The sequence below is a fragment of the Tachypleus tridentatus genome, chromosome 7 (genome assembly GCF_004210375.1).
Source record: "Tachypleus tridentatus isolate NWPU-2018 chromosome 7, ASM421037v1, whole genome shotgun sequence".
NCBI lineage: Eukaryota > Metazoa > Arthropoda > Merostomata > Xiphosura > Limulidae > Tachypleus > Tachypleus tridentatus.
Window position 1 is genome coordinate 25,718,490 of NC_134831.1, and position 12,470 is coordinate 25,730,959.

Below are 12,470 nucleotides of genomic sequence, written 5' to 3' on the forward strand. Positions count from 1 at the left end.
CTGTCTTGCTTAATAACATTATAATCTGCGTGTCATTTCTGGTTTATTAAATATTTCCGTGAAATAGCAAGGATGAACACATTTTGCGTTTCATGCGTCATAAAGGATTCAAACTACTAAAGATTTTTCTTTTAATCTATGTTTTTTTTTCCCAAGCACGAATGGTACTTTCACAAAATAACACGTTTTAAAGAAAAGCCAATATTATCTTTGAAGCAGAATAATCTGAGAAGTTAAATTTTTTAACATATTTTTGTTTTTTTTTTTTTTGTTTCGATCGATTGCAGCCTAGTCTTCCATAATCTGTCTATATACATTTTCTGTTTCAGCATTTAATGATAATATGACACGTTTAGATAAATATTATTGATCTCTGATTGGTTAGTCGATGAGTAAGATTGATTAAAGTAGTTAAGAATATAAGAAACACGTGAGCTATATAATATATACCTTTTTTTCTCTTATTTGTCGCGTGGCTTTTGAGTGAATATAATATTTTGCAGTTTCTAAAAAATAATTGAGCTTTTACATTTGTTTTCTTTGTTTATTCAAACTTTTCGAAAGTGTTTATGCAGATACAATCACTATTTTGAAGTGAAATGTAATTATATATTTCTATGGTACAAATTTCAAGAATAATGCACATCGTTGACTGCTTCTACATTGCTGTGAATTTGGCTACTGAGGTGGGCCTTGATTGGATAACACATCTTTTCGGGGATAAACCCAAATTAATCTGGTTATACGGAGTTAAAATAGTTTTAGTCCGAAATGTTTATTTTGCGATAATTTTTTACTTTCTTGATGAAATCCAATTCATCTGTACGGCAGTGAAAAGGTCAGAAAATATTTTTACGAACTTTTCATGAATAAGTGAAATTACAAAACAGAATGCAAAATTACAGCATCCCCACACATTTTTAATTATTTCTAGAATATATTACTCTTTGTCTCAGATTATAAAATCACCAATCTAAAGCTCTTCTTTAGGAAGCATACAATTACTTAGGAGTAAATAAAATATTTAATTTTATAAGAAATTATTGTGGTTACACTTTTCTTGATTTTGTTTTTTTGTAGAATGATGCATGTACCATGAGATACGAAATCTCACTTTAACTTATTTTCTCTTTCAGTTATGATACTGCTCAAATATCAAATGTTTTCAATCGTTAACATGAACATGTGGAAAAATATGAAGAAACTAACGCACTATTTATCTTTTAACTGCCTGATTCATTGAATATTAATATTTCTAGTTAGTCGCAACTAAAAATACGACATTTTCCTTGATTAATATGCCTAAAGTAACGAACATTTAAAAAAAAAGAAGTCACTAAAGCGTCATTAAACTGTCATTAAAATTTACATTTATAGATAGGCTTTAATGATCAGGTACATGAGTTTTTACTGCAGAACAGACGAATACGGCGAGAAAACAATTTCCACGTGATGGTTCACTAGGTAACGAAATCGCAGAGTGCGTAACTGCGCTTGTTTTATTTTTTACTCTGTATTCTGTCGTAGCGCATCCAAAACATAAGGCGTTACAAAGCATATTTTGAACAGTGCCGAACACATCCGAAAGTGTCAGTTTCATTAAAAATTTACGTCGATTATTATGATGTTCATAATTTCGTTTTATTGAAAATTTAACAGTTTTTATTTTTTACACATACATTCTTCTAGTATTCTTATTTCCAAATATTAAATAACTCAAGAACTCCAGAGAGAAAGAAGAGTACTTATTATAATTTATTAAGTAATTTAATAAAATGGTATTGAAACAAGACGGTTCTAATTTTAAATAAATCTGTGAATTTTGGTAGAAATACTGGAAACAATAAGAAATTCAGTTTTCCAGAAATCACTTCATGAGGAAGTACAGTATTTAAGACCACAGCTTACCGGGTTCTATAACAACACAATTACTAAGTGTCCTTACAACAGCATGCAACATTAGAAATCCACTTACTGCATAAAGCAAAAATGTACATGGTATATCTTGTCCATGTTAATTGTCACTTTAATTAAAGATACGTTCATTTGGGCTAAGTTTTTAGATTTCTAATTGATCACACAGTTACTAATGTAAAAGCTGACACCTTGAAAAAGTTTGCGCTTCCGAATTAACATTGATTATATTTATTAAAACTCTTTTATCATCGAGTAATAATGAAAAACCTAATAAACTGCTCTGGAATGACCCCTGAAGCTTATCATAGCAGACACAATCAAGACGAGTTTGGCAGAGCTTAAATATCACCATGACAGCATTAATTAAGGATAAACAAAAACTGTATAATATTATTACCCAGTGATTGAACTTGCACTCCAGAAATAGCAAGAGTAAGATCGAATGACATTTAAATCAAGTTTCAGTTGTTAAATGATAAAGTATTATTTGATCTGATGTATTGTCAAAACGGGTTTTTAAATAACCCTTTTCCAACTTTATTAGACAATGTGTCATAGTTTGTTTCTACTACATATTTTTTTGGGTACAGACCTTACGGATTTACCAGTCTGTAAAATTTTGTGAACGTTGTTCCATTTCAGTACATCGGTCTAACAGAATATCAAGGGAGACTTTTGTTCAATTTGAAGGTGGAACATTCAAATATAAATACATGTAAATCAAATTTATTCTATAGATAAAATATATGTAAACTGAGTTTTTGTAGTTAAGCAAAGAGCTACACAGAGACTATCAGTGCTCCACCTACCACGGGAATCTAACCCCGGTTTCAAGCAGTGTAAGTCCAAAGGCATCTTGCTTCGTCACTGAGGTGCAGTAAAACTAGAAGTCCTGTGTTTTAAAGTTACCTTGTAAGTGTCAGTTTACGTGTATAGTTGAGCCAGTGACTTATATATATATATGCATCGTTAATGCTTGTGTTTTGTAATCGTCATAAGTAATAATTCCGCCTGTGCCTAGGGAGTCATTAATTTGTCTGGGAATTGTTTCTGTCGGAATGTTTTATGATGACATTAAGGGGTGTGGGCAAAAAAACTGAGGTAGCCAGAGGTAGCTTTTAAAATGCTTCTTTCATGTACTCACGGATTGTCTACGTAGCAGTGTAAGTACTACCAGCAATTCTTTCTCGAAAACTATTCCCTTGGTCGAACTTGAGCTACTCAAGGTGTTGGAGGTAGTTATAAAAACATTTTGATTCTTTGAAGATATTTTAAAAGCTACCTCCGAGGTCTACCAACTGTATACATTAAACATATATTATCACTTACGGGAGAAATCTATAGTGAACTAAATCCTTATCTGAAGTAAGTTAATACTTGCTTGCATACTACATGTTCATTCTTTGTGGACTCTATACGGTAAGTATTGGAATGTAATTGTAAGTGACAGAGATATAAGTAGTTGTACATGTGGTGAGTATTCCTATATAATTGGTAAATTTTATTAAATAATTAGTGAGTGTCTTGTGTATCATGTAAGGTAATTTGATATTTACTTTTTATCTTTGGATTATGTATAATAACGTATAAGTATACGTGAGCGAGAGACATTTATTTATTTTTGAATTTCGCGCAAAGCTACACGAGAGCTATCTGCGCTAGCCGTCCCTAATTTAGCAGTGTAAGACCAAAGGGAAAGCAGCTAGTCATCACCACCCACCGCCAAATCTTGGGCCACTCTTTTACCAAAGAATAGTGGGATTGACTGTCGCGTTATAACGCCCCGCGATCCTCAAATTACTAGTCAAACGCCTTAACCCACCTGGCCATGCCGGCCCGTGAGTGAGAGACAAAATAGTTAACTTTAACAGTAAGCGTTTATTTAGTAAATATCCAATTACAATTTCTGTGAAACATTCACAAATCGTAAACACGTGTTGTTACATGATGTTATGGGTTTATTTTTCTGTAAAAAAGACAAAAAACGTTTTTCTTCATATGAGCTGTAGTTAAAAAGTTGCAAAATACAGTCTACAAATATACTCCTTAAACTTAAAAATTATAACGTTAATTACTTCAGTCATAACAAGATGATGTGGCTGAAGTAAGAGCTGACACTATATCTGAGTTTTTGCAGACAGCTGTCATAAATTTTGTACCTAATGTTGTTCAAGTTTTGTTGTTGTTGTTTCCTCCCTTTATTTCTTCTTATTCATTTTTTTTTAATTTTATGACAAAATTGTTCATCTCTGCGCTTTCTAGTTATAGAGAAATAATCATATTCAACTTCTTTTTTCTATATGTTTGTAATAACAGGTTACCAGCAATTACTATTTGAAATGTACATATGTATTACTTGTCTGCTCTCTCTTGATCACATTGCTCAAAACTATTTCAATCCCTACAGACAAGTCAGATATTAACTCCGTTTTCGAGTTTCGTAAAAAGTATTACACTCAAGTTTCAAGATTCGACTGTTCCAAAATCATTGAAGACGATAGAGAATATGTACATTGTTATTGCAGTTCGAGAAATAATGGCTTTTATATATATTTAACTTGTTATAAAATACTTATCGGTGTCGCCTTAAAGTATTTCATCTGATTTTAACAAAAACAATTTTACTTCTCAATTGTTCAGGCTATTTATATAATATATTAGTTAGTTAGTATTTGAGTTCAAAAAGTATATTTTTGCATAAAATTAATAATATGGTATTGGTATCAAATAAAGAATATTTTAAATTATCTATCTGAGTAAATTTGGTAAGAGAAAATATTTTATTTGTTGAAATATGTTTTACTTTATTTACCAGAGCAACTTTGGCTATGTCGAATTTTGGTATATAAGAAAATATGCTTATGTTATCTAGGTTGTTTTTTTAATTCCAAGTTTGTAGAAGTATTAAAACGCGTCTTCTTTTATCCGTCTAAATAAGTCTGAATATGTCGAATACTGGTATCACAAGAAGTGTCTTACGTGATTTCTCTGAGTACATTTTATTACGCAAATCTCTGGTATCTAGGGAATATATCTTACGCTATCTATAGCAGTACGTTCGGTATAGAATAAAATATGTCACCCTTATTTCTGTGGAAGAAACTATAGTGTCATAATCGTTAAGTTTCCCATGATTTCTTTTCTAAAATCAAAAGTGCACATGTTTTTACAAACATTTTCATCCTAGATAATAGTTAACAATATTTGATAAGAGATTAAACCTGGACGAATTTCAAGGAATTGTGAATTACTTTGTTTTATTGAAATTCTTTAAGTATATTTTTAGAGTATATTTAAATATAGCATATATTTTTGTCTTTTTAGAATATAAACAAATATATAGACATCCTTAAAAGACAAAAAATATGTAGTAAATGTACGTAAAACGAATAAGATAATTAAAGAAAACAACTAAAACTTGGTTTGATCGGTAATTCCCCCAGTGGAACAGCAGTAAGTTTTATACTTATAATAGTAAAATCCATTGTTTTATTTCACTCGGTAGATACAGTAGACAGTTCAACATAGCTGGAAACAAGCAAACAAACACACAAAATTATCGATAAAAATAAAACAATAAGCAAAGCCTAAAGGTCGATGTAGTTTCAAACCTTTCTTTCAATCAACAAAAATCTCACTACTTTATGATATTGAGAGATATACATGTTATTTTAAAAAACGCATGACTAATAATTATAATAAGCACAGCCATTGTCTAAACTATACACACACACACACACACACATATATATATATATATATATATACATGTGTTCACGTGACATAATTTAGACCATTAAAATATTGTAGGCATGAAAAAAGTCAGTTTTGGATTATTTCTAGCAGAAGCCTCTCCATTTTGAGACAGATATGATTTTTGAAAGTATTGAATACTTCAAAGAAACATATGAAAGTGTTGTTGCTTTATAGGTAGTAAGAGTAACATAAAATTTAACGAAGTGAACAAGCTTGTTTCAGTGATTTTATTTCACAAATTTTAATATACATTCCATGTTTTCTACGATCCTAGTAACAGCTAGGATGTTCAGTCATTCTCTGCAGGGTTTCCTATATTTTCTTTACTTTGCTGAATACGCATAAAAGTTGCTACCAACGTATCACTTATTTTATTTTTGTTTATTTTTGTGTGATTGATTTAAATATTTGTAATGCGTATTCGGTTGGAATTAAACATTATTTTTTAAAAAGGACAGTACTATACAGATTAACTCATAGCATACTTAAAGAACATTATGTTTCTCTATATTTACAATTTTTGACAGTTACTCTGTATTTACTATAAAATAAAAACATCAGCTTATGTAACAAATTAATATTATTATAATGGCTAATGATGAAAATCGTATGACAAAATTTTGATAAAAATTTTTACAGTAGTTTCATACAAGATGTATTTCGTATTTGTGATTTCGTGTTATATTTAAATTACTTTTAGGTACGTACGTATGCATTTCTTACTTCTATCTTTATCTTATCTTTTAAAACTCTTAAATAAGCCTCCCAGTAACATAGCGGTAGTCTGCGGCCTTATAACTTTAAAAATCGAAACACGATTTTTAAATGTCAAACAAGGTTGTTTGATAGTATTAAAGAAAATATTCGTTTTCACACATATTCGTTTTATAAGTCACTGATTGTTTCTTTTTTGTTTTAATTTCGCGCAAAGCTACACGAGAGCTATTTGCGTTAGCCTTCCTTAATTTAGCAGAGTAAGATTAGAGGCAAGGCAGTTAGTCATCACCACTCACTTCCAACTCTTGGGCTACTCTTTTACCAACGAATAGTGGGATTGACTGCCACTTTACTACGCCCTCGCGGCTGAAAGGGCGTGCATGTTTAGTGTGATGGGAATTCAAACCCGCGACCCTCAGATTACGAGTCGAGTGTCTTAATTATCTGGCCATACCGAGCCTGTAAGTCCTTTAATTGTGGACAAGTACCAACATATTTGAAATCAGCTAATGTCACTCCTATCTTCAAGGGATGTAATAGAAGTTGTCCCAGTATTTAGAGTCCTATTAGTCATAGATCAGTTGTGTGAAGAATCTGATAAAAGGAACTTTACAAAATAATTTAACAAAGTTTAGAATTTTACCGGATAGTCAACATGGTTTCACTCAGGGAAAATCTTTTCTTACTAATATTTTGACATCCTTTGAAAATATTACTGCATATGTACATGAGCGTTAGGCTGTAGATTTCTGGATTTTCAGAAAGCGTTTGATAAACTGCCACATAAAAAGCTTGTGAGAAACTTATTTCTATAGGTGTAGTGGATAAGGTAAGTAATATGATAGACGAGTTACTCGATGGAAAAAAAGAAGAGGACTCTTATAAATAGAGTTCAGAGAAACTGGATTAATGTTGTAAGTAGTGTTTCTCAGGGATCAATCTGAGTTCAACATAGCAGCTATGTAAAAAAAATTATTTTTTACCACATCTTTGCTCCTTTTGATTTACATTAATGGCATAGATTAAGTAATGGTCAATAAATTTCTTAAATTTTCTGCTAATATCAAAGAGTTGGGTGTTACTGGTTATGAAAAGAATGTTGCTGCTTTACAAAAGAATTAAAAAAATTCAGTAAGTTGAACAAATAAACGGCAGGTGAGTCTTAATTATGATAAATGCAAAATATTGCATCTCTGTTATCATAATTTGAATTATAAATATAATTTGCATTGGTTTAATCTTAAGAGTGTCATGAAAGAAAGGGATCTTGGTTTAATTGTTGATCATTCTCTTGAGCCATCCAAGCCGTGTGCTGTTGCTAGTGTTAGGGCAAATAGGATTACAGGTTGTATCTAGAGAAATATTGTAAAGGGAACATTAAAAGAACCCTGAATTTTTCTTTTAAACACATATTTATTTTTCTTCTAAGAACTTTAGATCTATCAATAAAAGTAAATTAAAACCAACTGAGTAATGAAGTTAAATGAAACCTTCAAATGGGTTTTCTGGGTACAGTGAAACCAAGTAGCAGATTAATACAATTATATTAACGTATCTCATAACCACATCGAATTTACAACTAAATATTATGACTTCAGAGGTAATTTGTAAGTTTTCTGATTTGTTATTTTATTTTCTTTTAAACTAAACCGTGTCTTTAGAAGAACTGACAGTCCCTGTCTGCGCTAGTTGTGTTTAATTTGGCGGTTTGGGAGTAGAGATAAGGCAGCTAGCTAGTCATCACTACCCACAGTTAACTCTTGGGCTACTCTGCTACAAACGAATAGTGAGGTTGGCTGAAACTTCTAATGTCCCGCCGGCTGAAAGGGCGAGCATAATTTGGTGTAATGGGAATTCGAACCCGTGACCCTCATATTACGAGTATAGCGCTATATCCACCTGACCATCCCGGGTTTCAAGTGAATATCTATGCTCAAAGGTACAGCTTCTCACAAAGAAATAAAGTTTAAAACTTTTATTTTGGATAAAACCTATATCGTTCATTTTTATCATTAAATCAAATATTAAGAAATAAAAGATAATACAAACATTTATATAATTAATTTTAAATTATATCACATAAAAATATATTGTTTGAGAGTGCTTATTTATTTATGACGTACAACTTTTTCAGATAAGTGAATGAAAGAGTTTTTTTTTATCGTTACTAAATAGGGTACTGTTTAAATTGTACTTCGTTGCATATAAATAGATGGCTAGCCTATCTACAAATCAGCTCATGTATGACATTTCATAAATTATTAGTAGGAACGTTCCCGAGACCAGCAAATGTTTATAGAAACACACAGTTAATATTAACATATATTCAGGTCAAATATGTATATGTTTTTATATACAGAGAAGATTATAAAGAAAGCGTTGTATTAAGAATGAATATATAAAAAAAATAAAATGTTTCCTTAGTTTCTCTGAGAATCTTACAGTTTATTCAGAACATCTAGATGTAGTATAGCGTATTTCAAAATGATATTATATTGTATGTCTAGATCAATTATCTTGCTAGCAACCTGATGTTGCTTTTATGTATTTTATTTCTATTTTCCTTCAACAGTACAGATTGATCATTTGAATTAAGTACGTGTCAGCATGCAGGTATTTCGAGCATTTCTATTCTGTCCAGAATAGATGATGTTATCAGTAGCATCATCTAATGATATAACGGAAGCATACTGAATATATCGGTCACAGTTTTTGATTCGTTCTGTACTATATCTAAACTTTCCTAAAAAGGATTGTATATTGACTCAAAACCAAATAGTTATAATAACGGAAGTATTTTGAGTTTTTTTTTATTATTGTGCAGTTTTGAAAAAGTTGTAGAAAAGTTTTCTTAAAATAAGGATTTTAGATCGACAGTCTTACAATAATATGTAATTTTAAAAGTGAAAAACCTAACTTAACCATTTGATACTGCATAACAATGATAAAGAGTTTCAAAGGATGACTGAGATATATCCTGAACTTAAGCATATTAATTATTTTTATGTATATAAATCATGACAATGGGAAGAAAATACAATTGTTTCCTTTAAGAAACAATGATGCTGTGAGATAACAAATCTTGGTGATCTATCTGCTTTTATGTTTTATAATTTCTTTAGTCATTTTTTATTTATTTATTTTTTTGATAATGTGGTACACGCCAATCTCAACGACATATGGATAACTTTATGTCTATCGGTGCAGGTGGAATTATTCACACAGAAACGTAATGAATTGTGCCGAGTAGAAAACACGTGTACTTTTATTTCTCAAAATCATTATATACGACTAAGATTGGCACATGGATCTTTGAAAATATTCTTTCGCTTTATCGGTTATCAGCCGTCAAAAGGCGTGTTTGTGTTGAAAGCAGTTTTTGACAAACAGAATACCAGACAAATCGACAGATAGAGAAAAATATTTAAACACACGCTACGCATTGAGTATTATTACGATTTTTTTTTGTATTTCACTTGTTAGTTTTCTGTTTCTAAAGGATGGAATGTTTTATATATATTTTTATATATTTCCTTCATATAAAGAAGAAGCTAGCTATCTATTTCGCTATTTTTCTGCATGTATGGAGATATAAGTAGATGCCAACATACACTCTGTGAAAATAAACTGGAAATAATGCCACAGCGTTAGTGTACTCTCAAAGCAAAAACAATATTAAATATAATCCTTGTTACGTGCTCTATGATTTCTCCTTTGAATCTAGAAATAACGGTTGAACTCTTAATATGAACAACATATTATAATAAGCTAGTTCTATAGAAGAACCATAATATTTTAAATATTTCAGTTCTACCGAAAGGAGGTCCCAGGATTATCGGTACAAAGTATCAATATAAAATTGGAGACGAGGTTAACGTCACTTGTCATGCAGCACCGTCTAAACCAGCTGCAATTTTGAAATGGCATATTAATGAGGAAGAGGTATGTATTATATTTGGAATATAAAACATTATTGCTGTGATTTATTCAATTATTTAAATTCAGGATATAAAAATCTCTAATATTTAATGTTGATCGTTTTAAGAGAAGCCTAGTATTCTGCATAAAATATTGTTTAAAGGCTGATATATTTAGACTTAGTTCGTTGTTTCATAAAAGAAGTGTTTGAATATGAAAGTATATACCAGTGATTAAGAACAACATATTTTACATAATATACTGAACTAATTCCGAATATCACAAAAATAATATCACAAATTTAATTAAAAGCTCGTAAAATGCACAATTTTCTCCTTATTAATGTAACATTATTAGCTGATGCATTTACCTTATTAGTAAAAAAACTATTCTCAGGACTAGAACATTTACATCATAATTAAAAAAATAAAGATAAAAGCGAATAACTAAAACTATTTTAGTAAAAAGTTACAAAGTGGACCACCTATGCTCTTTCCGCCGCAGAGAATGAATCCTAAATTGTAGCAAAGTTCACAGCTTGCTGAGCTTATTTTTTTCAAATATGCTCTTTTTATATATTCATAAATTCAGCCCAGGTGTGGCCTTGTTAACTAATGTAAACAGCAAAAGTTAACGTGTCCTATTTATCACGTATTATATCCTGTTTTCACAAAACACACCTTCCATACTGGAGAGAGGATGCAAGGACTCTGCAGAAAATGGGAAGAAATCCTAATATTCGGTCAAATTAAAGTAGCTAAAGATTTGGAGATGGGTATCGTTGACTAGCTGCATTCTCTCTAGCTTATTAGTATGAATTAAGGAGGCTATGCGAAGATATTCTTTATGCAGCTTTGTGCACAAATTACAAGAGCATTCTTTATGTATTTGTGTGTGTGTTTTCTTATAGCAAAGCCACATCAGGCTATCTGCTAAGCCCACTGATGGGAAACATTCTTTAAAAAGTAATGACTTTAGAAACTGTTTGTCTTACGTGATCAGTTTAAAAATATATTAATAAATTTACATAGAAATTTGCAAATTCAAATCAGTGTTTAATCTGATTTTTACCCTCTTTCATTTTCACATAGAATGCGATAAATATCTTATAATTCGCAAAAGTATTCACTTGACAAAAAGTTTTTTGAAATTCGCACAAAGCAACGTTAGGCGTTCCTAATTTAGCTTCGAAAGACCAGAAGGAAGGAAGCTAGTCATCGCCACTTATTAACAATTCTTGGCTTATATTATACATACATATATATATATTAGATTAGAGGGAAGGCAGTTAGTCATCACCACTCACTTCCAACTCTTGGGCTACTCTTTTATCAACGAATAGTGGGATTGACTGCCACTTTACTACGCCCTCGCGGCTGAAAGGGCGTGCATGTTTGGTGTTATAGGAATTCAAACCCGCGACCCTCAGATTACGAGTCGAGTGTCTTAATTATCTGGCCATACCGAGCCTGTAAGTCCTTTAATTGTGGACAAGTACCAACATATTTGAAATCAGCTAGTGTCACTCCTATCTTCAAGGGATGTAATAGAAGTTGTCCTAATATTTAGAGTATTTATATATATGTATATGCATAATGTTATAAAAATATCTATAACAGTAGTCTGGCTAAATTATAGCGGGAATTGATTGAAACCTTTTGAACTCCCCACAGATGAAAGGCCGAGTATGTTTGGTGGAACAGAAATTCAATCCCGCGATCCTAAGAATGCGAGTCAAGCGTCCTAACTACTTGGCTGAGTGTGGGCTAATAGATATTGTAACCGAAATGCAAATCCAATACTTCATGTTTCGTATCTTATCGCTGTAAAATACACTCTTCTGGAGCTACGAGTTTATTACAGTCCCTCACATTTCGGTTAAATGTGATTAGTCCAAAATTTTTCAGGGGAGAATTATTTCACTAGCTGTATTCTTTCTAGTCTATCAATTTAGAATTAGTAATGAATGCATAGAAAACTTTGTGTAATATTTCATGTTTTTCTTATAGCAAAGCCACATCGGGCTGTCTTCTGTGCCAATTGAAGAGAATCGAACTTTTGATTTTAGCATTGTAATTCCAAAGACTTACTATTGCAACGGGGGACTGTGTAACATTGTGCGAAAATTAAATTAAAATAAATGAATAAGTTCTTATATTTAG

The 12,470-nt window shown here is 31.2% G+C and overlaps 1 protein-coding gene across 1 annotated transcript in view; it reads left to right on the forward strand.

Annotated features, from left to right (window-relative positions):
- Positions 1 to 12,470, forward strand: part of LOC143255334 (uncharacterized) — a 76,612-nt gene that overhangs the window by 46,433 nt on the left and 17,709 nt on the right. The window contains exon 4 of the mRNA XM_076510820.1: positions 10,199 to 10,332. Within this exon, the coding sequence (XP_076366935.1) occupies positions 10,199 to 10,332 (134 nt within the window). The remainder of the gene's footprint in view (positions 1 to 10,198; positions 10,333 to 12,470) is intronic.